Here is a 23,681-nt window from a genome sequence, read left to right as displayed (position 1 = left end):
TACCATATTGTTCAAGTAAACTGTAATATTAAATTTTAAGTTAAAATAGGCCTTCTTGAAGAGAATGCGATTCCTTCTAACAAAATATGCTGACAGGCTACAGAGCTGACCTCAGCAGAATTGGGAAGTCTCAAGTGTTTCTCTACTCCCTGGGCCTGCACCTCTGTCTTTCTGTCCAGTGTCCCTTTCCTGAGGCCTTTTCCAGCAGCCCTGCGGACCACTTGCTCTTTCTGAGGTTACCCATTGGACCCCATAGTCTTTCAGGGGTCTTTACTAGGTGACAGGTATTAATGAGTCGGAGAAATGAAACTACGTTAATGCATTAGCGGGCAAGTATGATTTCTCTCCTAGGCGAAATAACACTCACCCAGTTAAGTGAAATTCCCTCTTGGGAAGTTATTTTTGTTTAAAGATCGCTTTTGTGTCCCAGAAATCACACCGCATGGGAAAACGGCCCTTCCTTCCTCCGTGTATTTTTTTTTTTTATCTTTTTTTAGATTTATTTCTTACTGGAGGACCGCTGCTTTACAATGTTGTGTTGGTTCCGGCCGTACAACACCGTGAACCAGCCGCGAGCACACATCTGTCCTCTCCTTCTCGAACCTCCCCCCAGCCCCGACCGCACTCCTCTGTATTTTTATATGCAACACACTTCCACAAGGCTGAGTTGCCTCGTGTATGCACAGTTCCTCCAGAGAGTCGGCACTTCTCCTCCCCTCATTTATAAACTTCTTTTTGAAACCACTTTTCCTTCTCTCACAAACAAAAATCTATTATAAATTACACTCTGCCCGCTCAAGAGATGTTCCGATGACTATCAAAACTTCTACTTCCAAAGATCCTTGAGGCTCTCGTGATATCTTTCAACGCAGTACAACTCTTTGGAACTGAAAAAAATACCTTTTTTAGTTATGTAAATAATGGAATTGTACATGGTCCTCTTACCTGTCACTATTTGTCAAGCACTGTCTAAGCACTTCGCAGTCAGTCCCGATTTGCTCATTTCATTCGTTCCTTTGATCCTTACAGACGTCCTAGGGCTGCAGTGTTATTCTTATTCCTGTGTTGCAGATGAGGAGACCAAGGCAGAGAAGGCAGAGTAGCCTGCCAAGGGTACAGAGTCAGCAGCCCTAGAGCCCAGATTCGAAGCTCAACAGACGGCTCTCTGTCCCTTCCCCGTGAGCTCTTCCCTGCGCTGCCTGCCACGATCAATGAGAGACTGGTCCCTGCCCAGTTATCAGCTGGGTGTCCGAGGAGTCTGGGAAATGAAGGGGAAAGTTGGACTATCTTTCATCAACTCTGATTTCCTTGATAACCACCAGACAATCAGCAAACGTTACAAACCATATGTGCTGAAAAAGCCAGGTGTCACCAGGAGGACTGGAAATGCAATTTTCTTTCCACTCTGATTTTCAGTTTTTATGAGCGATGCCTCCCAAGTGGCTCAGCAGACGCCTGTCTGTATCCCAGGACATCGTGTGCGATCCACGGCCATCCTCGGGGAGCCCTGGGTGGCTGAGCTCCACGCTTGCGGGGGGTCCCTCTGCCCCTGCCGACATCTCTGTCTGAGCAGCTCTAGAATGCTCGATGAGCTGACGAGCCTCTCCACCCACGGGCTCCACTACTCAGGCTTTCCCCATTGTCAGATTTGCGCTGCCGGGGAGAGCGGATTTCTCCCCAGGGTTTTACATTTCCCCGCTGCCTTTATGGACATAGGTGAATTAGTGAAGTGGGCACAAGGAGAAAGCGTTTTAAACCTTTCAGTAAAGCATGTGTGTTCTCGGTACAGAGTGGATTAGAACACTCTTTGGGGCTTGAAAATCATGTCTCAAAATGGCAATTTTGTATTCTTTTGTCCTGTGATGGACAGCTTTGGCATCACTTCATACTTAAATAAAAGGCTTCCCGGGTGGCACAGTGGTAAAGAATCTGCCCTCCAATGCAGGAGACTCGGGTTTGATCCCTGGGTTGCAAAGATCCTCTGGAGGAGGGAATGGCAACCCACTCCAGTGTTCCTGCCTGGAGAATCCCCATGGACAGAGGAGCCTGGTGGGCTACAGTCTATGGGGTCACAGAGGGTTGGACAGGATTGAGTGACTAACACACACACACACACACACACACACACACACTTAAATAAGGTATTTTATCTTTAGTCCTGAGACTAAAATTAGTTTACTTAAACTTATAAACAGAAAACATTCAGACTAATAAATATTGAAAACTATGTGATGAGATAAACATATATATATTTTTTTTTCTGCAGAAGCACAAAACAGAAGCGTTATTTCAGACTTGGAGCAGATAAATAGCAAACTATGTCTGAAAATTATTCTCCTGGGGTCTAGCCCTTTTACTAATTTTTACAGTAAAGGTTATTTTACTTCCATGTTTGACTTTTACATAAATGGATTTGGAAAAGAAGAGCCATCCCTGCCCTGTGTATAGCAGCTGTGCTTACTGGTTTTATAATCTGTAATCCTAAATTGCGCTTCTATTTTAATTTCAGCATTCCTAAAGCACAGGATTCTTATCAGATGTTCAGACATGACTATTTCAAATTGAAAGGAGAAATTCAGCCATTAAGTCTCCTCATCTTCTCTGAGATTTTCTCTCTGATGTGATGAAGTGAAATACTTCTTCATGTCGCCCGTAATTTCTACTTACACCACCATCTTGCCTATGCAAACTTTTAAATAGGCTGTAGATGCGAGAGCGTCTAAAATCCGTAGTACACATCTCGTCTGGCTTGGCGTTATTGTTAAGTCAGCGAGGATCCTAATGGAGTGCAGGGGACGAGAAAACAAGAATCCAATCAATAGACGCAAAAGGCAGATGAACTTGCATAAATTAGCACTCTTAATAGGAAAAGATAAATGCACATTCCCTTTCATCTTTCAAGCCATACACACGAGTGAAAGAGGCCTAACAGATACCACCCTGAGGTTTTAAAAAAGTCTTTTTTCAGGGGTGCAAAAATTAGAAAATGCAAGTAAACTGAGCCTGTTCTGGACCGCTGAAATCAGGTCGATGTTTCAGATCCAGTATGTGGAACTCAGCGTGTTGTGTCCACACGGCTGACACTGTCCAGCGTCGTGCACAGCAATACCGGCCCTCAACAAGGATCTCCAGAGGAGGGCTTGTTTCAAGACCAGAGTTTGTCTTGGGGCAACGAGTCTCTGATCCTGACATTCGGGTCTTTCCAGTGAACTCTGTGTTTACAACACGTCCGCTTCGGAAATGGCAGGCAGGATTTGTCAGATGAAGAATGTCCGGGTGTCTGGGACCTGGGTGGTCACGGATCATCTACCACCGTAGCAGCACACGGTTATTCACTAACTCCCCCTGGCTCAACTCAGGGAATTCCGAGGGAATGATGGCAGCGTGTCCTGTTCCCTGTTATACCAATTACACTCTGCCTTGGCGGGAGCAACAGTAGCATGAATGTCAGAGGGTAGCAAGGGTCTGGCACTATAGTTTCGCGTCTTAATGTAATTAGCAGCGCCCAAGAATGTTCTCTACCACTTCATCCTGGGCTCTTCACCTCTTTGTTTATCGCTTCTATCTGTGGGAAAGGAACTGGGTGTTAAAAAAGGCTGACAATAACCTTCAGGGCCTTTGCTAAAAGGTGATCTCAGCCGTGGATTTGCCATCTCACTTGGGCAGGCTTCAGTGCAGCCCAGCAACCTGATCACTTGCGTTGCTGGTTGATTTAACGCAGGCCAATAAGAAATAACCCTGGTGCTTTCTTGATGGCATTTCTCCAAAGAGCTCAATTATAGACAGGGAGAAACCTGCACCCCAGGGAAAATTTCAGTATCCTTTTTCATGATATTAGGGAATCCTCTGGTTTGAAGTAGGTGCTTTTTTAAGATAAGGTATGTGTGAAATTCACACTGCTATCATTGCTTTTATTATTGTTTTACAGCACCTGGAGAACTTTTGCTCTTGGGGAAATCTAGAAATTCTCTCTTAGGGGAAATACCCTTTGTATTGTTGGAAGAGAAAGAAGAATTAACTTGTCAGTGTTGCTTTGCTCTCAATCCAGACAGCCAGAAAGAGGTTTTTGTTTTTTTACATGTCTGCTAAGAAGTATCAGCATTTCATGTGTTTTTCTTTGCATATTTTGAAAGAGGTCTTTCCTTAGCCCCTTCCATTATCGCTCTTAACTGCAATCAGTACTTTATGTTATATTACATAGCTTTGTTTCATTAGGGCAATGAAAACGGTATTGAACAATAGCAATATAATGCAGGGAAACCGTTTGTAATTCAGCTGGAAATTGCTAATGCAGCAGACAGTCGATAATACAATCAGCTCGACTTTCCTAGGAAAACACAAGCGAAATTTCCCCTATTTTTCTCTCGAATCCTTCTCATCAGGCGGGAGTGAGGGAAATGCTCTGAACGGCACTGGAAAGCTGGTTGCCCCTGAAGAGAGAATTTCTGTATGCCCTGGGTTTTGAATGACATCCACAGGTCCTGGGAAGAGCTCCTATTTAAGACTCAAATTCTCCCTGGAGACTTGTTTTCTGAGCGACTAGATAATTAACAGTCCTGAAAGGAAACAGCTGGATGAGACGGTGCTCAAAGTTCCTCCCTCTCGTGTGCGTCTCTCTCGTCTTGATGCAGAAGTAGGGTTCTTATGAAATTATTATCGAATATCACGTCCCAAGGGAAGACCAGGGGCTCTCTCTTTACAAGCCTATGTTATGCATGCTTTGCACACCGAAGAATTCATAATTGCTGTAGGTTAAGACCGGTAAACGTGAGTCATGTCTAGGACGGCAGAGGCAAGCAAGTTGGGTGTTTTTAAGGAGTGATGCGTTAGGATTTTATTGCTCTCGACGGCAGTAACTTCCCTGTGGTTGTTCTAGAGTCAAACCCAACTGTGTAGAAAGTTTTATGTGAGAGGAGTGCACAGAGTCGGTGCACACAGATACTTGGCTGCAACTGTAATGCTGAGAATTCCATTATATTTTACTTCAGTGAGTGCTTGGAGAGGCTGGGTTGCAATTTACCATTAGGAAAAAATAGGAGTGGTACATCTAATTTTGAGTACCCCTATACATTCCCACTCCAGTACTCTCGCCTGGAAAATCCCATGGATGGAGGAGCCTGGTGGGCTGCAGTCCATGGGGTCGCTGAGGGCCGGACAGGACGGAGCGGCTTCACTTTCACTTTTCACTTTCATGCATTGGAGAAGGAAATGGCAACCCACTCCAGTGTTCTTGCCTGGAGAATCCCAGGGACAGAGGAGCCTGGTGGGCTGCCGTCTATGGAGTAGCAGAGTCGGACACAACTGAAGCGACTTAGCAGGAGCAGCAGCATACATTTTCCTAGTCATTGGAACCAACACAATCTCCCCACACGTGATACGAATTTTTAAATGTCCTAATGCTTCAACAGAGAAGAGCAGTATTTCATGTTTCCAGAGACTTCCACACATCTCTGCCATCTTTGGAGATATTAATTATATCTTGAAGCCACCACCCCGATTTTAAAAGTAAGCGAAACTAAACGTCATACTCTGCTGGGAAGCACTGCTGGGCACCTGTGAGTTGCTTCCATCAGCTTTCATGGCCAGAAACTTGTATTTAAACCAAAACAAAAGCCAGAAGCCCCGCCCCATAGTTCCAACTTTTCAGCTCCTTTCCTCCTGTGGGTTAGAATGGCTGGTCGCCTCTTAGGACTCACAACCCTGATGGGGTACATGTATGCTCCAGACCATGTCTCAGGCGTATGGCAGACACATGGAAACTCACGTCACAGCCTGCAGGAGCCAAAGGAGAGGCGATTCTGCCGCCTGGACCTGCTCTCTTCCTGCCCTCCGTGTGCATGCCTGATGCAGGGCGGCCTCTACAGCGCAAACAGTGGGTATCCTTTGCAAGAGCCTTGTGTCCTGTGCTTCCAGGCTGCCCACTTGGCCAGCATGTGCCCTCTGGTCCTTTCTCTAGTCATGTTCACACGACCATAGTTGGCAGCACTTTCAGTGACCAGGACTCAGGCTTTTCAGTTAATGGCTGGCTTCCTGAAAACATCCTTGGGTGGGTTTTGGCTGCAGTGAATCTTTTCTCAGCTCCAGGGTACCTGACACAGAGAATCTGAGAGGGCGCTAAAGTGAATTCCCTGTTTGGTTACCCTTTCACTTCCCAGAGATGGGGGGAAAGGTATATTTTACATTTGTCTCTTCAATATATTTTATGTTTAGGATAGAGGAAAATCTACGTTCCCTTTAGAACACCAAATGCCTTGTGATTTTAAATAATTGTCACACACAGAGCAGGTACTCAGATGTTGACTTAAAACATCAGTGAAAGTGCCCTGTTTTGTAAATAAACAGTGTGATATAGTCCCATTTGTCGCTACCCTAGATACAGATTTTGTTCTCCGTTCCAGGCCCATGTCGTAGCTCCCATAGGTTTCGTTCATGCCTCTGTCATTTTTTGACCCAGCGTACCAGAATTGAGTTAATGACTCAGTCGTAGTTCACATTCTCTCTCCGTTGAACTTGAACAGGAATACAGTGTTAACGTGCTCGTGGAAAAAACTCTGAGGTCTGGGCTTGTACTGTCGAGTGCTGAAGAAAGCCAGTTGTGACCCGTCCTCTCAAGGCCCTCGGTGCTGAGTTGTCATCCAGCCTGGCAGGCCCCTTATCGCGCTCTTATTTCATCATCTCTGTGTCTTGGCATTAACCATCCCTCTGAAATCCCACAATCTCCCCAAGTGGCTCGTTCAGAGCTTGTAGCAGGACCAAAAATTCTGAAAGTTCAAGAGGAGGGTCATGTGCATTTGCTTTGAACTACAGCTCTTTTCCGAGGTAGACACTTTGAAAGCAGACCTTGCTAGAATGGAGGGGGCAGGGAAAAACACAAGTCTATTCTCTGTCACTGAGACAGACAGGCATTTAAGGAGGCAGGGATATTATAGCACTTGAGAATCCCCTAAAGTGCTTAGATTTATTTCTGAGACATAAATGGTGAATTGTTTATTTCTTTCTCCCCCTTATGTTTTCTTGGGATAGAGCAATTAGTTTCTTATTTTTTATGATTGCATTATTCTTGCATATATCTTTCTGTGGTCCAGGCTATAAAAGTAAATAGAGGATCCAGCTGTATGAATGAATATGCTTTTAATGAGTGTGGGGAGGAAATAATAATACTAAGTAGTATAAAACCATTTTATATGATGAACCAAAATACCCTTGTTCCCCAGCTCCCCAGCCTTGAGCCACAGGCCCCCAGTAAATACCTGTGTAAAATGACAGCTTCATGTGTTCTGGTGTTAACAAAGTACCTCACGGTGTGTTTGGTCCCCACAACGCACTTAATATGATTTTTTTTTTGAAAGGCGGTGGCATATTCTGCTTTAATTTCCAGGGTTGGAGAAAGCTAAAATGGAGTATGTGACTTTTCTCTAACACCCTTCATTCTATCTTTGGGTGAAAGCCTTGCTGAAACAGTGAGATAACACAGTTGCTGGGTGATAATACAGTCATTTTCGTGGTGCCATGAGTTAATTTCAGAGGTAGAACTATCCTCACGCAGGAGTGTAATGTGGCATCTCCCCTCAGACCAGCCACTTGCTCAGAACAGCAGGTGGACATCCAGTGTCTCCGGCGTGCAGGGCAGTGTGGGTTGCCGTCAGGCCTTCCCACCACTCTCGGGCCTCCCTTGTTCACCCTCTTCCTGGCCACTGTTCTCTTGCTGTTATTCGGTGGTTCTGAGTCTCTGGAGTCCCTGGCAGTGATGTGATTCGATAGCACACAGCCTCAACTCTACCATTAATTAACTTTCAAACGGCCTGTGTTAGCCTCCTCAGGCTTCCATGACAAAATACCACGGACTTGTTGGCTTACAGGGTAGAAGTTTACTTTCTCATCATTCTGGAGGATAGAAGTTCTGGATGAAAGTCCAGCAGAGTCAGTTTCTGAGAAGAGTGCTCTTCCTGGCCTGCAGAGGCACAAGAAAGAAGAGTGGAGATGGGTAAGGGGTGGGGGGCATTTTTTGGCATTTCTTCTTGAAGAACACTAATCCTGTTGGGTTAGGGCCCCACCCCTGTGACCTCATTTAACCTTAATTGCCTCCATGTTTATCTACAGACACAATCACAGGCTGGTTGAGGCTTCAACGTATAAACTGGAGGGTGACCCAAACATTCAATCTGTAATACTGCCCAAGTAAAAGGAGGGAAAAAACTAAGAGAAGCACATCCTGACGTGGGAATTCTGTAGTCCGCTTTTGACCTGACACTTGATGCTTCCGCCCCCACCAGTGGCCATGTGAGCACATTCTGATGATGGTCGCAGGGGAAAGTTGAGAAGTCCCAGGAAATAGCCGAGTGCCAGTTTGCCTTCCCTCCTTCCAAGAGAGGAGGGATGGGAGGGGAGATTTCTAACACCCAGGAATGCTCAAGGACAAGGGATTGGTTCTAGTGATTTTCTACAAAGATTTGAGCTATGCTTTGGCAGCTTTGAGGTGATGAGAAAGTTGCTTTCCTTCCGTGACCCGGGCCTGGGGAACAAAGGCTGGGTGTCCTGACAGCAGAGGCACACTCTGGTCCCTGTGACTCCTGTGGACTGGGGCAGACCCTGGGCATACCCCAGCCTGGTCCAGGCCTGACCTGAGCAGAAGGGAGCCTCAGAACCAAAAGATTCTCAGGATCGCCAGCTTGTGGTTGCTGGGACACAGCTCAGAGCAGCACAGGGTTGGCAGCGGCTGAAAGGGAGCCTTGGGTGTTCCTGCCAATGTGATAGGCGCTTGTAGGATTTTGTGAAGCCGGCTGATGAACCCTCTCAAATACAGGCACCCAATGCTGCTCAGCTGTGTAATTGGGATGGAAATGGGCCAATGAGAGGCGGCAGTTTATTCTTAACCTTTGGGGAGTCCTGTTCCAGGAGACTGTGTGTGGGGGAGAGAAAGAAGCATTACAAATAATAAGCTTCTCCGCCTGATTTGTAATGAATTAGTAATAAATGGCCTTGTGCTCCCTGCAAGTCTGACGATTGCAGAGCAGCTCCAGCTAAGAGCACGGGACCACATCTTATTTTGATCAGCTGTAGCATAGCAAAGACATGTAATTATCATAATCTAACAATTAGCCTGGCATCACTTTCCAGTGTTTAATTACCCCGATAAATGGTAATTGAATAGAGGACTTAATGACGAGAGAAACTTCCATTCTGCCTTAGGTGCTTAAGTTGTCTACCCGGCTAGGCGTGATTCTCTAGCGTTGCTTGAACAACAGGCCTGATTATCATTTTCCTTTCTGCCTTTGGCTGTTATTTCGTTTCCTGGTCTTGACCTTTGTCTGTCGTATTATTTGGCTCTTATCAACATTTGATACTGGGGTCCAGAACACAGAAGGAGGTTCTTGGGCACTTCACAAAGTTTGGTCTGCTTCTAAGTGTTGCTTCTAATGTCCATCAGCTATGATTTCCTGTCTGGGATGTCCCTCAAGTCACCTCTATGTACAGACACCATGATGAGCACTGGGGATACAAAGATGAGTAAACTCCAGAATCACCTTCAAGGAACACTCTGTAAAGAATGGAAGCCCCCATAAAATACCGAGAGCCATAGTAGGCCTGGTGATCTGCTCTCAGCGCTCAGTTCAGTTCAGCCGCTCAGTGGTGTCCGACTCTTGGCGACCCCACGGACCGCAGCACGCCAGGCCTCCTTGTCCATCACCGTCTCCCACACTTTACTCAGACTCACGTCCGTCGAGTGGGTGGTTCCCCAAGTGCTATGCCAGCGCTGTTGTTGTTGTTGTTTTCCTACATCTATGCATTTACCTTGAATGCACTCAGTATTTTCTGACTACTTACCGCCTACTTCCTAACCACTCCAGATCACCTCCGTCTCTCCAGATTTGTATCCAACTGCCCACAAGGTCCGAACCACACCAAGTGACAGTAGCTACCGTCTCGTGCCGATTTGCATGGAAACAGCAATAATTTCTGCTTTGCACCCTGAAGCTTTGTATAAAGCTCCAGTATCACTATCGTGCCCTAGCTTTGCAAGGTTCTTGCTTACCCTGGTCCAGTGACGACCAAACATAAAAAAAAAGCCATAGAACATTTATTCTCTTTCTTCCAGCTTGTGTTTGTTCATTTAATAATAAACTAATAGAGATTAGCTCCACACCATGTAGATCTTGGACACCCCACCCCAGTTTTTTGGAAAAGTCAGGCCATATTTCAGAGTTAGATGGTAATGATTCCAATAGGTTATCATCAAGCTTTAATACAAATATTAATTTTTCTGCTTATACAGCAGTAGGTAAGGAATAATATAAATATTTCTTTACTGCTTGTACAGCAGTAGGTAAGGACCATGAAATCATTATTTGAGCTGGTTAGTAGGAAGGACATTAACTGTGGCTCTTTGGTTATTGTTCTTAATTTTGAAACTAGGAAGGGCCTGAAATTGGGCTGGGTAAGTCCATCCTTGTAGGATACGAAAGGGCCGTGTGTGTGAGCTGTTTGCTGGGCAGCTGAATGGTGTGACTGACTCGCTGCCCCCTTATGCCCTGAACAGAGTCCGTTTGTTGGGCCCTTGTTCTCCCAGGATGGTGGCTGGATAACCTGGTAACAGACTTCCTGCATCTGTTTTCGGATCTGGGTGTGTGTGGCAGCCGCTTCGTTCCATGTGCTCGACACCCCGTAGACTCTGGATAACTTTGGACGTGAAGGGCAGCTTGGTCTGGAAGCTCCTGACCAGTAGGAGTCAAGAAGGAGCCCGTTTTGCGTGGTGGAAGTGACCTCCGTGAGGTCACACACCGATTGCCAGACGATAATTCTTTATTTTATTTTAATCCCTTTTAGAAAACCATTTGCAGTGGTCTGCGACGTGTCAGGTCTGTGGGACTCTGCCTGCTTCATTCTTTGGCTGATTTAGCCTGTTGATGTCGACACATTCTTACTTCAAGCCCGAGGCCTCTTTGGGGGCTTAGAAGCAATTAGACTGTCACCCAAAGCTCTGGGTCCCTTCCTGAAAGAAAGTCTTATTTAGGCTCTGCCAATTTAATGCTTTGTTTCCTTTGGAGCTCCTCAGTCAAGCTAATAAAACAAACTCCAAACAAGTTAAAACACTGGAGGACAGAACATTTGTGGGCCTTGTATTTGAAACAGGTACTCCATCTGGGAGATTCCAATTTTAAAAAGTCATTCAGCCCGAAGTGACTTGTACTAGAAAAGCAACAAGCACAAGGCATTTGAGATTTCGGTCCATCTATTTGAGATGAGTAATTAGCGTTAATTGAGTGATTTTTAAATGACTGGCTTTTAAAGCACACACACAGAGAAGAAAAGGGACAGGTTAGTATACTAAGCCACTAATAAATTCTAAATATCTGGCCAAGAAAATTACATCTTATTCTTATCACCAACAGCTACTGAACTGAAGACAAAGCTCTCACGCTGCAGAATTCGTGATTACTGAAACATTTATTTTTTTTCTTCCAGCTTGCATGTGTAAGAAGGTCAGTGGAATTTTCATTAATGGATAAGCAGAGCTAGGAGTTGGCTCTGGGTTCTAAATATTTTGTCAGAGTTGTATGCTTCGTTGAGTGAGAGTGTGTGCTGTGGCCTACAGCCTTTCAACTGCACAAGAATATGTAGAAGATGTATCTGAAATTCATCCTCGAGTGGGTCTTCTTTTAACTTGTAAATCTTCAGTTTTGTGAGGATTTTAGTCATTCTTGTTATGTTCTAGAGCCTGAAAGAGCGGGATTAGGCTGCCTGGAATGATGGATTTCGGTCATTGTGTACTGTATCTCATTCAGCCTCAACAACTGGCCTGGTATCGGTACAACTGTTTATGACTCTGATATCTCAGAACTAAAAAGGAAGGTCAGTGACCAATACATTTGAAAGACTGGCATGTTTCAGCCTGTGTGAGAGAAGAAACATTTAAAATCAGCAAAGCAAATTTCTTTAGCTCCCAGTGATGTGAACATGATTTATCCACGCCAAGTCTGATTTGCTGTTTATATTTCTCACTTTAACCTCTGCGGGAAAACAAAAAAAGAACGTCTTCAGCTTTAGGATCTGAAAGCCATAAGGCTGGCATTCTGTGCTGAAAGGAGTAACAGAAGGAGACAGGAAGAGGCATGTTATGCAACAGAGAACACGTCCTGCCCATCTCCTCCCAAAACATATTGATAACCAAACCCCATGTCTGTTGCTGAGCCCATTAGGCCCTTCAGGACAGATGAGAAATTCTTCTGGTTAAAAAGAGACATCTTATTCTCAAATTAAATCCATAATAGAATTGAAAGGCTGTGCTGTCAAGACATAGTCACTCTAGATTTAGTTTAAAATTTGGGAGGAACCCTGAGCTGATAAATTTGCCTAATCTTTGACCATAAATCATATCCTTCTTTTACATTTCAATTTCAGAATGTAATATGTTAAGTTGCCCCGTAATTAAAGAAATGACACTGTAGTCCGGTTCAAATAGGAATATTAAGACAATCACTGCCTGGACAGATTAAAATACATTTAAAATGTAATCATCAACTATCCAGCTCATGAAAAATAACATTTTCATCACTGAGTCCGTTAGAACATTCCACGAGATGGGGATGAAAGTGCCTCACAGCTTCCTAACCTCTAACAGCCACCCTGTCTCCTTTCAGTAACGCTGTTTCTCTATTTATGGAGTGAAGAAACTTCACTCAGGAACTGCTTGATAAAATACCTTGGTACATATTTCCCTGGAAGCAGGCTCTCTGCTGCGCCAGCAACATATGCTAAAGGCCAATTTAGAACATTTTAAATGTACCCCATACCCTTTCTTTTCCAGCTACTGAAAATGAAGTATGTTTGGGCTTTAGCAAAGGAAGATGGCATGAGAGGAGGAGCACTGCAGGGGCAAGTGGCTGCAGGTGACCTCGGAGGCCGCGACGCTGCCGCTTCTCTGCAGCCTGAGCCCAGAGCACCCACTGCGCGTCCTGTGGACGCAGCCTCCCGGCTCTCAGTGTCCGCCCCACGAGCGCAGATGGTGGGAGAGGAGGAAGGAAGGGCAAGGATGTGCAAAACCATCCACTGAGACAGGAAGCTAGGTGATGGCTCCTTGGCGGAGCCAAGAGGAACCAAGGTCAGTGTAAGCTGAGAACGTCCGCTCGAGGTCAAGGCCTGCAGTGGGCAGGTACCAGGCGTCCCCCGCAGAGTGACCCACGTTTGAAATTATTCAGTTGGGAGCAGAACCCCACCTATCAGGTTACCTGTGGTCATCAAACAGTGTTTGGGTCCTTTTTTCAGCAGAAACCTGGTGGTACATTGTTGTTAACTAAGAGAAAAGACAGCCTGTCAACTCTTAACTTCACCTCTGTGGTCCTGATTTCATCTGAATTCCAAGACTCAAGCTGCAATTCCCTTTCTCCAGACAGGTTAAATAAGGAGATAGATATTTTCAGTAGTTTAAATGTATCACAAAAACTGTGTTTAACTGTGAAATGCCATCAGGTGAACACTGAAGGAAAAATAAGACAAACACACTTGTCTGCATAGAGACTTTTGTAGCTCGAACAATGAAATAACCTTTCATTGTTATTTTTGCTGTCAGTAGCCCCAAAACTGTATTTTTTTTTTTTTTACCCAACCCTCCAGGCAGCCTCTAGGTCATCAAAACGATCATGAATTGCAGAATTCGTTTTAGTAGGTGAATTGATTACAAAGAATTAGTTGCCACGCTGAATTTTATTCTTCTTCATTAACTAAAATGATCCTTTCACAATATAGATGACATTCTCAACCAGTCTACTGCCAAATTTTGACAAATGTGTACAGTGTGTTCTTGTCCTAACAAAATATACACACTGCTGTGTATTACACGGAACACTGACCTCAGTAGCCACGCAGCCCGGTGGAGGACAGGGGCCGTAACTCTACGCCCACGAGATGCCTCCCGGCACCTGGGACTTGTGTCATCAGAGCAGAGCCAGAACAGTAATCATTTCACTCAAACACAATCACTTTTCTAAGGGTGGCAACCATGCATCCTTTCACATTGTAAACCACCGTGGTAATTTAGGACGGATCGTATTGTAATTACTGTTGGCCTGTTGTATGCAGCCAGGAATTCTTAACAATTCATAACATGCAGTGGTTTCAGAGGTAGAGAACCACAAGTCTAAGGGATGGAATTAAAGACTAGGAGTTAAAGAGGAGACATTTATAAGAAAATGTCCCAGAAACTTAAAAATGTGTTCAAGCAGTGGCGGGCTTCCCATGAAATTTGTAAATATTGGCATGTGTAATCATGCTTCCTAGAGGTGACTCTGCTCATTTAACATAAACTAAAGCTCCTGAAAGGAGTTTCCTGATGGAAAAAAGTTCTGTTTATGTGAATGGCTACAGAGCCTAACAACACTTCATCCCTGTGAAAGACTGGGAGGATGCGCGGAAGTCCGGAGCTAACCTTGTGATCTGGGACTTATTCAGACACTGATGCACCCTTCAGCTTTCCCTGCAGGAGTCTGGGATCAACCTAGGGAGAAAGAGAGCAGGGCTTGGCCCCTTGAAGCAGCCCCTCCTAGAAGATCAGTCTAAACAGAACGAGGGGAATTATAGCCAGTAATTCAGACCATTATGGTTAGGACAGAAGTTACCTGCTTCAGAGCCCCTCAGGCTAGGGGTGAAATTCTAACTCTGCTACTTGTTTCCTGGGGGCGGTGGGGGCGGAATTTGAATAAAGAAGAATGAGAGCTTAAGAATTGATGTTTTTGAACTGTGGTGTTCGAAAAGACTTTTGAGAGTCCCTTGGACTGCAAGGAGATCCAACCAGTCCATCCTAAAGGAGATCAATCAGTCCTGAGTGTTCATTGGAAGGACTTATGCTGAAGCTGAAACTCCAATACACTGGCCACCTGATGCGAAGAACTGACTCATTGGAAAAGACCCTGATGCTGGGAAAGATTGAGGGCAGGTGGAGAAGGGGACGACAGAGGGTGAGATGGTTGGATGGCATCACTGAGTTAATGGACATGAGTTTGAGCAAGCTCTGGGACTTGGTGATGGACAGGGAGGCCTGGCGTGCTGCAGTCCACGGGGTCACAAAGAGTCAGACATGACTGAGCGACTGAACCACGCAGTGGATCACAGCTTCTCTGAATGTCATTTTCTCGTTGGTGTAATGAAACTAATTGTAACTACCCAATAAGGATTTCACGGGACAACATATGTAAAGCCATAGGCTAGCAGATTCTGGACACGACAAATGTTTGTTGTATCACTGAATGAAGGAGAGAACTGAAACCCCGTGCAGAGCGAGAATCATTCCTCTGGCAACATTCAGAGAAGACCTGAGAACTTGACTTTAGCAATCAAGTCTCAGTTCTGAGGTCAGACTGCTTGGGTTTGAATGCTGCCTCCGCCCTGTTTGTTCCTGTGATGTTAGGCATGCTGCTTGACTTCGTAATCTCGGTTTCCTCATCTCTGACTCAGTGCACTGGCTGTGTCTGTTCTGTGCAACTGTGATGGAGATTACATTGAGACAATGAGTGTAATGTAATAACCACTCAATAATATTAGCCATACACGTGTGCTTCTTCACAGTAAGGCCAGAAAAGAATGATTCAGTGCCACTTTGTAGTTGAAGAGTATAATTGGGAAAGTATTGGACTAACTCTGAACCTTCCTTTGTTTTGTACTTAGCTGCACCATACAGATGCCTTTTATGAGTTCCAGTTTGTCATTATTTTTATCTTCACAATGTCCATTCTTTGAAATTTACATTAGTGAACTAATTTATGCAAATTCAATATGTGAAACAGAAGTGTAGGTTGATTCTTTGGTAAATCATAATCATTTCTTTGTCATATGCACAGAAGGATATCCATACTAACTGCTGAGATACTCTCATATTTAAAAACCAGCTCCAGGGACTTCCCTGATGGTCCATTGGTTAAGACTGCGCACTTCCAACGATGGGGAGCAGATTCGACTCCTTGTGGGAGAACTAAGATCCCATATGCTATGTGGCCATAAAACTAAAATACTTAAATTTCAAAAAAAAAAAAAAAAGAATAATAAAACAGGGGGAAAAAAAGAAACATCTTGAAAAAATAGGTAAGAAAAAATAAAACTAGCTTCAGAGTGATTCACTTAACACCCCACACAAAATAAATTATCTCCAGAAAAGGATAACTGGTCAACCCAGTGTAAAGTGGGTATTCGGTCTCATGGTTTGTTTATCAAAATTATAGAAGAATTAACAAGGATAAAAGTTAGAAAAGGTAGCTAAATTTGAGGCAGGAAAACCTGCCAATTGGTAGAATAAAGCAGTCACACAGTGGGTGCGGGCCATGGCAATGCTTTTCCTTTTCACCCCTAAGCCGGGTCGAGGGCTGGTAGAAGCTAAGATGAGCGGCACGTCTTGGGGAACGGAACAACTTTCCCCTTGAATGTCTTTAAAATCTATAATAATAATATAATAATATAAAGTGCCTCTGGGCATTGCCTTCTGCCGCGGCGCTTGTCGGGCCCCGAGCCAGGTCTGTCAGCGCGCTCCGAGTGCCGCTGATTCACGGCGGAGCTCTCTTTTATCTGAATGTTGCGGTGTCTTTTCTTTGTACTTTGGCAGTGATGTTACCTTGATGTTCAAAAACCTTTTAAAAGCAGTGCAGGCCTTCCTTGCATCTTGACAAATCGTTGTCTGCCGGTAATGAGGAAAAAAGTAAACGTGCCTTCGTGATCACTGTCAATATAAGGAAATAAGTCCTTCCGAGGGGTCCTTGGTTTTTACAAATGGTTATGTACCTTGAGACCCCCTTACGGAAAAGTGATCTGGCCACCTTCCCTTATTTCTCTTGCAGACATCCGCATGCTGCTTTTCAAAAGCATCGAGAAAGTGGAGTTTCTGAGGACCATTTGATATTTGAGGATAGAATTTAGGATTTTTACATGACATCCTTTCTTCCAGGATTTTTAAAAAGGGAAACCCGGGGATTATTTTTATTTCTGCTTTATGCACTAACTGCCACTGTTTAAAAAGCAATAGTTGGTTATCTACCCATTTTAATCTGTCCTGTTAATAGTAATGATGCCTTTTATGCACATGTACTTTTGATACCTTTCCTCGTCCGAGGTCTGAAGCAGGCGTGTGAGGTCAGCAAGGTGGATTCTCGTTATTATTCTACTTAACACGTGAGGAAACTGAGGCTCAGGATGGCTTACGACGCTCCTGCTCAGTCAGCAGCAGAGCAAGTCCTTAAATCCTGTTCTACTCACTCAAAATAAGTAGCTCTACCGCTGTTAGCACAATGGTGTTTCAGAAGGAATCTCGACTTTGTCGATGAATATTTAGCATCCAGAGCAAAGGTACCAGCATTCACCACAACCTGTCAGAGGTCCTCGATATGTTTGGGGGCCACATTTTAAGGAAAACAGTGGCAAACTAAAAGCCGTGAAGAGGGTCAAAATGCTAGAATGAGGAGGAGTCTGGAAATTCTATCAGAAATGAACAAAGGATTTTCAAGTCTGGAGAAAGCAGGGTCCAGAGACAGAGCTGACGTCTCCGAGTGGTTTATGGACTACCTGACGAAAGAGGAATGAGATTTGCTCTCTGCAATCTCAGGCAGCAGCAGTAGAACCACTGGATGGAAATCACACAGAGGGAGATTTATGCTCAATATAAGGAGAAACTTGCTAACATCTAGCGATGTCCGAAAATGGAAGAGACTAGCTCACCGTTGCTGGGAAGTGTTCTCCCTGAGACTGACGTGAAGATTGTATGACTCTGTGGGCGCTGTATTTCAGTGGTAACGTAGTTTTATCATGACCCTCCAAGGGCTCAGAGAAGAATTTCCTCACCAGCCAGAAACAAAGGGGTTTTGTGGCCTTTTCCACCCTGATTTTAGAAAGTTGCGTACATAACAATTCCTGTTTCACACACCATTGGGTCCTGGGAAAAGCTGTTCAGTTGATGGAGAAAGGCACTTTAGTTAAAACGAATAAGCAAAACTTTTCTAAGATAAGAATTGAAGCAGACACGGGGGTGTGTGCGGTGATGTGTGTGTGAGCATACCTTTTAACTCTTTCAGGATGGGGCGGCTGTGGTTTTGCTCTTTGCATTTGACTTGTTCCTTTCCCTGCTTCTCGGTCCAGCCCTTTTAGAACACAGCCTGTGAAGCTGAAAGAAATAAGGGGAAAAGTCATTTGACTTACATGGCTTCAATTTAATAGGGAAAGGGGCAGGGCATCAAAACAGAGAGTGGCTAAAACAAGTTTGTGACAAAGCAGATTTTCCAAGAGAGACACCTAACTCGGATCCAGAGTCTCCATTCTGGATCTAGTTTAGTGGCTCATTGCTTCATTATTATGCCTTTGGGTTTAATTTGCCTCTGAAGTAGAAGTGTTCTAGGAATTTAATTTTCAACTTTTAAACTTTATGATTCTAATTCTCTCAATTTTATCCCTCTCATTTTCCACATTTTGCATAGGAAATGAAGAAGGCTCTCAATTATAACAAATACCATTTATTCTTTAAATTATTCAAAAACGTTTATTAAATGAAACACTGCTTTAGAAATATGAAAAGTTTTCTTCAATATATATGTGATTTTAACAAAGAAAGGAAAACAGTCTATCAGTACCTTTAATACTTAAAGTGAAAGTGAGGTGCTCCACTGGCAAGGTATTTGGAATAAATACAGTACAATTCCTCTGAAGAATGGCTCGCTGTACTTAAGATTTGGAACAGCAACATGTCAAACTATGCCTTGAATCATCAGTTCAGTTCAGTTGAGTCACTCAGTCCTGTCCAACTCTTTTCGACCCCATGGACTGCAGCACGCCAGGCCTCCCTGTCCATCACCAACTCCCGGAGTTTACCCAAACTCATGTCCATCGAGTCGGTGATGCCATCCAACCATCTCATCCTCTGTCATCCCCTTCTCCTCCTGCCTTCAATCTTTCCCAGCATCAGGGTCTTTTCCAATGAGTCAGTTCTTCCCATCAGGTGACCAGCTTCAGCATCAGTCCTTCCAATGAACATTCATTCAGGACTGATCTCCTTTAGGATGGACTGGTTGGATCTCCTTGCAGTCCAAGGGACTCTCAAGTGTCTTCTCCAACACCACAGTTCAAAAGCATTAATTCTTCCTCAAATCATATGGCCCCAAATAAACACTTGCTGTAATAAATCTTTTTAGCCTGAGCATGATTGGAGCCTTCAACCACCGATTCCAAGCAGGAAGCCTTTCCTCCCTGAATAACCGCATCGCTTTCTTCTCCCCACAGGTTCCAGAGGGGTGACTACCACATCGACGTCTGCATCAACGACTACCTGGACGTCTTCTGTCCTCACTACGAGGACTCTGTCCCGGAAGACAAGACGGAGCGCTACGTCCTCTACATGGTGAACTTTGACGGCTACAGTGCCTGCGACCACACGTCCAAAGGGTTCAAGAGGTGGGAGTGTAACCGGCCTCACTCTCCAAATGGACCGCTCAAGTTCTCTGAAAAGTTCCAGCTCTTCACACCCTTTTCTCTAGGATTCGAATTCAGACCAGGCCGGGAATACTTCTACATCTGTGAGTACACAGCGATTTTTGTGTGTGTGTTAGGGGGCAGCTACAAGAAGCCAGACTAATTTTTTTTTTTTTTAAAGCCATGTTTCAGAGAATTGCAGAGAGCTGGACTCTGCCTTACGGATGTCCCCTTGTAAATGCATACACCAGGACCCCTTGATACATTAGCTGGAAATTGGGAGCACAAATTAGATTAAGGCACAGCGCCTCTCCCTGTGCGAAGCTGCATGTCAGCCTGTTCAGTGAACCACTGCTGACCTGTGTTTCTTTTAAATGAAAAGTGCTGGGACTTCCCCCAAAGCTCAGGAAAAGAAAAAGAGATTCCTGAAAGAAAAATTAAAGGAAATAATTCAATTTACACAGCTTGAAGTCATCGGATCTCTTATTCAGGTGTCACCAATATCCTTTCAATCATCACATGTTCAGGGAGGAAGCCAAAGCTCCTGCACACGTTGGCACGCTGACAATAGATACTCTCTTTGCACCAAGGAGAAAAGACAATTATTAAGAGCAGCTGTGCCTTTAAACAGGAAAGAGCGTGAAGAAGTATCTAGAAAGGGTTCCCAGGGAGCTGGTATAAGTAAGCTGTGAGCGTTAAGAGACTCTGTCCTGAGAGACCTCTAAAACTTTCCCCGCAGACCTCTGTATTAATCACGTGGCCGTGGCCTGTATTGTCCGCCATCCCACACACCGTTGTGTCTTGAGGCTACATACTGGTCATATTAACACTTGTCAAGCCTCACTGTGCACAGGTCACCTGGGAATCTTGCTATCAGGCAGATTCTGATTCAGGGGGTCTTTGGTGGGCCCCGTGATGTGGTGTTTGGAAAGCTTCCGGTGATACTGCTTTGGTCCATGGACCATGCTTGAGTTAGCAGGGTTGTAGGAATACCTAAGTCAGGCATCTTGCTGTGTGCCTGGACTTGACTTTAACTAGTATCAGATACTTAGTGCGAGTCGCTCAGTCATGTCCAACACTTTGGGACCCCATGGACTGTATAGTCCATGGCATTCTCCAGGCTGGAATGCCAGAGTGGGTTATAGTCCATGGCATTCTCCAGGCTGGAATGCCAGAGTGGGTAGCTATTCCCTTCTCCAGGAGATCTTCCCAACCCAGGGACTGAACCCCGGTCTCCCGCATTGCAGGTGGATCAGATATTTAAGGTATCTGGGCTTGCCCAAGTGTTCTGTCAGCTGAAGGTAATAAATGTTCAGGGTACTTCGGTCTAAAGGACGTGTGCTGACCAGCTTTATCATGGCTAAGAAATTTGGTGAGGGGGATGGTGTGCAAAATTAAAAGACACTCTTTCCTCAAAGAGCCACTGTCTCATGGGGAACAGACGTGTAAGCCGGCAGTGAAAGTGGAAACGGAAAAGTGCTGAAGGCCGGTGAGTGCCGGGAGCCGTGGGAACCAGGGGAGGCGGGGCCTCACCTGCTTGGGATGATCAGGAAGTGCTGAGCCAGGCAGGGCCTCCCTGCGTGCTGAGCTGCTTGTCACTGCAGACGAGATAAAGAACAAAATGTTCCTGGTTTTCTGACTCACTGCTTCAACCCCAGTGTCCTCCCCTGCAACCAGCGCCTCACCCACACTTTTTAAGCCTACAAGGATTTCTAGCGCCTCTTCTTCTCCAGAAAACAGAGTTTTCTAATAAGCCGGATTTCCCCATCACAAGGGCACTCTCACTTATATTGCAGTTGAATTTAAAGAGGAAATTGAACAGTACCAGTTTTATTATTTCAGTACATACTTCAGTCGTTAGTCATGAGAAAACATGTAAAAGTCTTGATCGTTATCTCACATTCAACCCATAAAATAAGAAAAGGAATATTGAGTCCCACAGATGGAGGACAGGCCAGCACACAGTGAAGCCACATGTCCTCAGGCCGCGGGCTCTTGCCTCTTGCTGACTTTTTTACTTTGTGAAAGAATCTCATTCAGCAAATGAGAAAGAGGAAAAAGGAAGACTTCAGTTGTGGGACAGCAACTCATTAATCGCCCAACTCTAAAATATCATGCTGATGCAAAAGGGAGCTATTGCCGGGTTCAAAATTTTCATACGGTTTCTTAGATTAGCCAACAAAAGCAAAAAGCAAAAATGAATAGAGAACACTAAGATGGGAGACATACTCAACAGCTAAATGGCTGATTGCATGATTATTAGAAATTACAGAATCCACTGAGGTTCATAAGCAAGATGTTATTATTCAAATACACCCATGGTGCTTATGACTGGTTTTTCCTCATTTGTGGTTAAATTCAATATTTCACTAAAAATCATTATGTGTCTTCTATAACATTCATTTAACGGAGTCATTTAACTGTCAAGGGCTCCTGTCAAAGTAATTGTTCAAAATGCTTCAAAATATCAAGAGCTTCTTTGCTGTTCAGCTGAGTTTAACCTGAATTACTTTTTTAAAAATGAAAAGTAAAATAGCACAAAATTAGCAGCAAAAAGATGTTCATTTACAAGAGGTGCAGTGGCCTGGTCGTTGGTTAAATTGAATTTTCAACCAGGTTTTAGAACCAGAAGTGCTTCCTTCCCTGTCTTTTTAGTAGTAAAGGGTTTCCTCTCTTCCTTTCACTGCTGAAAGTGGATTTCTTGCAAATGTTTCATATACTGTGGTCGTAATTAAACTAAAGGATTCTTAGGGGAAGATTGGCCCTTGGTTGAATTTTCCTGTTTCCTAATATGCGTGGAATGAACACGATGATTGGGAAACGGCTCTTTTCACACTTATTACCTTACAAGGGGCTCTAACTGCTGATCTCAGGAGCCAGTCTGACTGCCCACTTGTCATCTTTATAAAATGTCCTTACTAGGCCGGGGGCGTATTTCAGCTCCTCAAGGCCTGAAAATCCCTTCCAAGTTTTCCAAAAGAAAAACGCAAGCTATACAGTGTTTTGGCAGTCCCGCTGCAGGCTGCTGGAGGAAGGTTCAAGCTCAGAGGTAACTGCAGAAGCCCGAGATTCAGGTCAAGTTTGGACTGGGGCGGGGGCAGGGGGAGAGGAATATTTCGTAACAGGAAATCCACCCACAACTTCGATTCAGGACACAAATCGGAGTGTTCTTATCAAGTTCTGCTTTATTTCCTTCTTAATTTCTCTAAGTTATACAAATTTAAGAAAATACTGTAGTGGGAAATATCTCACGGAGTTTCCTGTTTAGGTTAAAAATAAAAATACCCTTCACGGGTCTAGATCCTTTATTTGTCCTAAGAACAACTGCACCACAGCTTCCTTTCCATGGGAACGGACAGTCTCTACTAAGTTGTTGGAATCACCAATAACTGGTCAGGTAAACGAAGCCTGTCTCCTCAATTGGACAATTACTGTTTTTAATCTACAGGAGGGATTTTGGGAAGAGTTTGACACACTAGAATAGAGAAGGTCAGTTTTTTCTATCAGTTTATCTATAGATTTGCAGAACTGCCCATCAATAGATGATGCCAATAGTCTTTTATATAGACTTCCTAAGGCAAAGAGTTATTTTAGAAACTTCAAAGACACTCCCTTTAGAAATGATTCTCATAAGCATTAACCATGAGGACATGTTTGAAAGAAGTTTTGTGTGGCTATTTCTAAATCACACCAGGCGAAGGGGAATAAATAAGAGCGTGTAGGTTATTTTCATGAGTCAGTAGAACCGCTGATTTTGAATGTCCTCTTTGATAAAGTGAGGAAAACTGAGTACTGAATCCTTGTCTTGACCTAACTAGGTATATAATCTTGGGCAAATCATCTAATCTCTCTAGATTTTTAATTCCACATCTGTAAAATAAAGAGGCTGTGATACATGATTTAAACTTCCTTCAGTTCAGTTCAACTGCTCAGTCGTGTCTGACTCTTTGTGACCCCGTGGACCACAGCACGCCAGGCCTCCCTGTCCATCACCAACTCCCAGAGTTCACTCAAACTCATGTCCATTGAGTCGGTGATGCCATCCAACCATCTCATCCTCTGTCATCCCCTTCTCCTCCCACCTTTAATCTTTCCCAGCATCAGGGTCTTTTCCAATGAGTCAGTTCTTCGCATGAGGTGGCCAAATTATTGGATTTTCACCTTCAGCATCAGTCCTTCCAATGAACACCCAGGACTGATCTCCTTTAGGATGGACTGGTTGGATCTTATTGCAGTCCAAGGGACTCTCA

General features: G+C 44.3%; 1 protein-coding gene across 7 annotated transcripts in view; it reads left to right on the top strand.

The window, feature by feature from the left end:
• The window catches only part of EFNA5 (ephrin A5), a 289,016-nt gene that overhangs the window by 217,390 nt on the left and 47,945 nt on the right, over positions 1-23,681 (top strand). For all 7 annotated transcript variants that reach the window (XM_086413342.1, XM_086413340.1, XM_086413337.1 and 4 more), the window contains one exon: positions 19,243-19,535. In XM_086413342.1, the coding sequence (XP_086269468.1) occupies positions 19,358-19,535 (178 nt within the window). In that variant the 5' untranslated portion in view covers positions 19,243-19,357. The remainder of the gene's footprint in view (positions 1-19,242; positions 19,536-23,681) is intronic.

The sequence above is a fragment of the Bos grunniens genome, chromosome 7, assembly GCF_055505025.1.
Source record: "Bos grunniens cultivar Pamir isolate PY7600 chromosome 7, Bosgru_T2T1.0, whole genome shotgun sequence".
Taxonomy (NCBI): Eukaryota; Metazoa; Chordata; class Mammalia; order Artiodactyla; family Bovidae; genus Bos; species Bos grunniens.
This window is presented reverse-complemented; position numbering and strand designations above follow the sequence as displayed.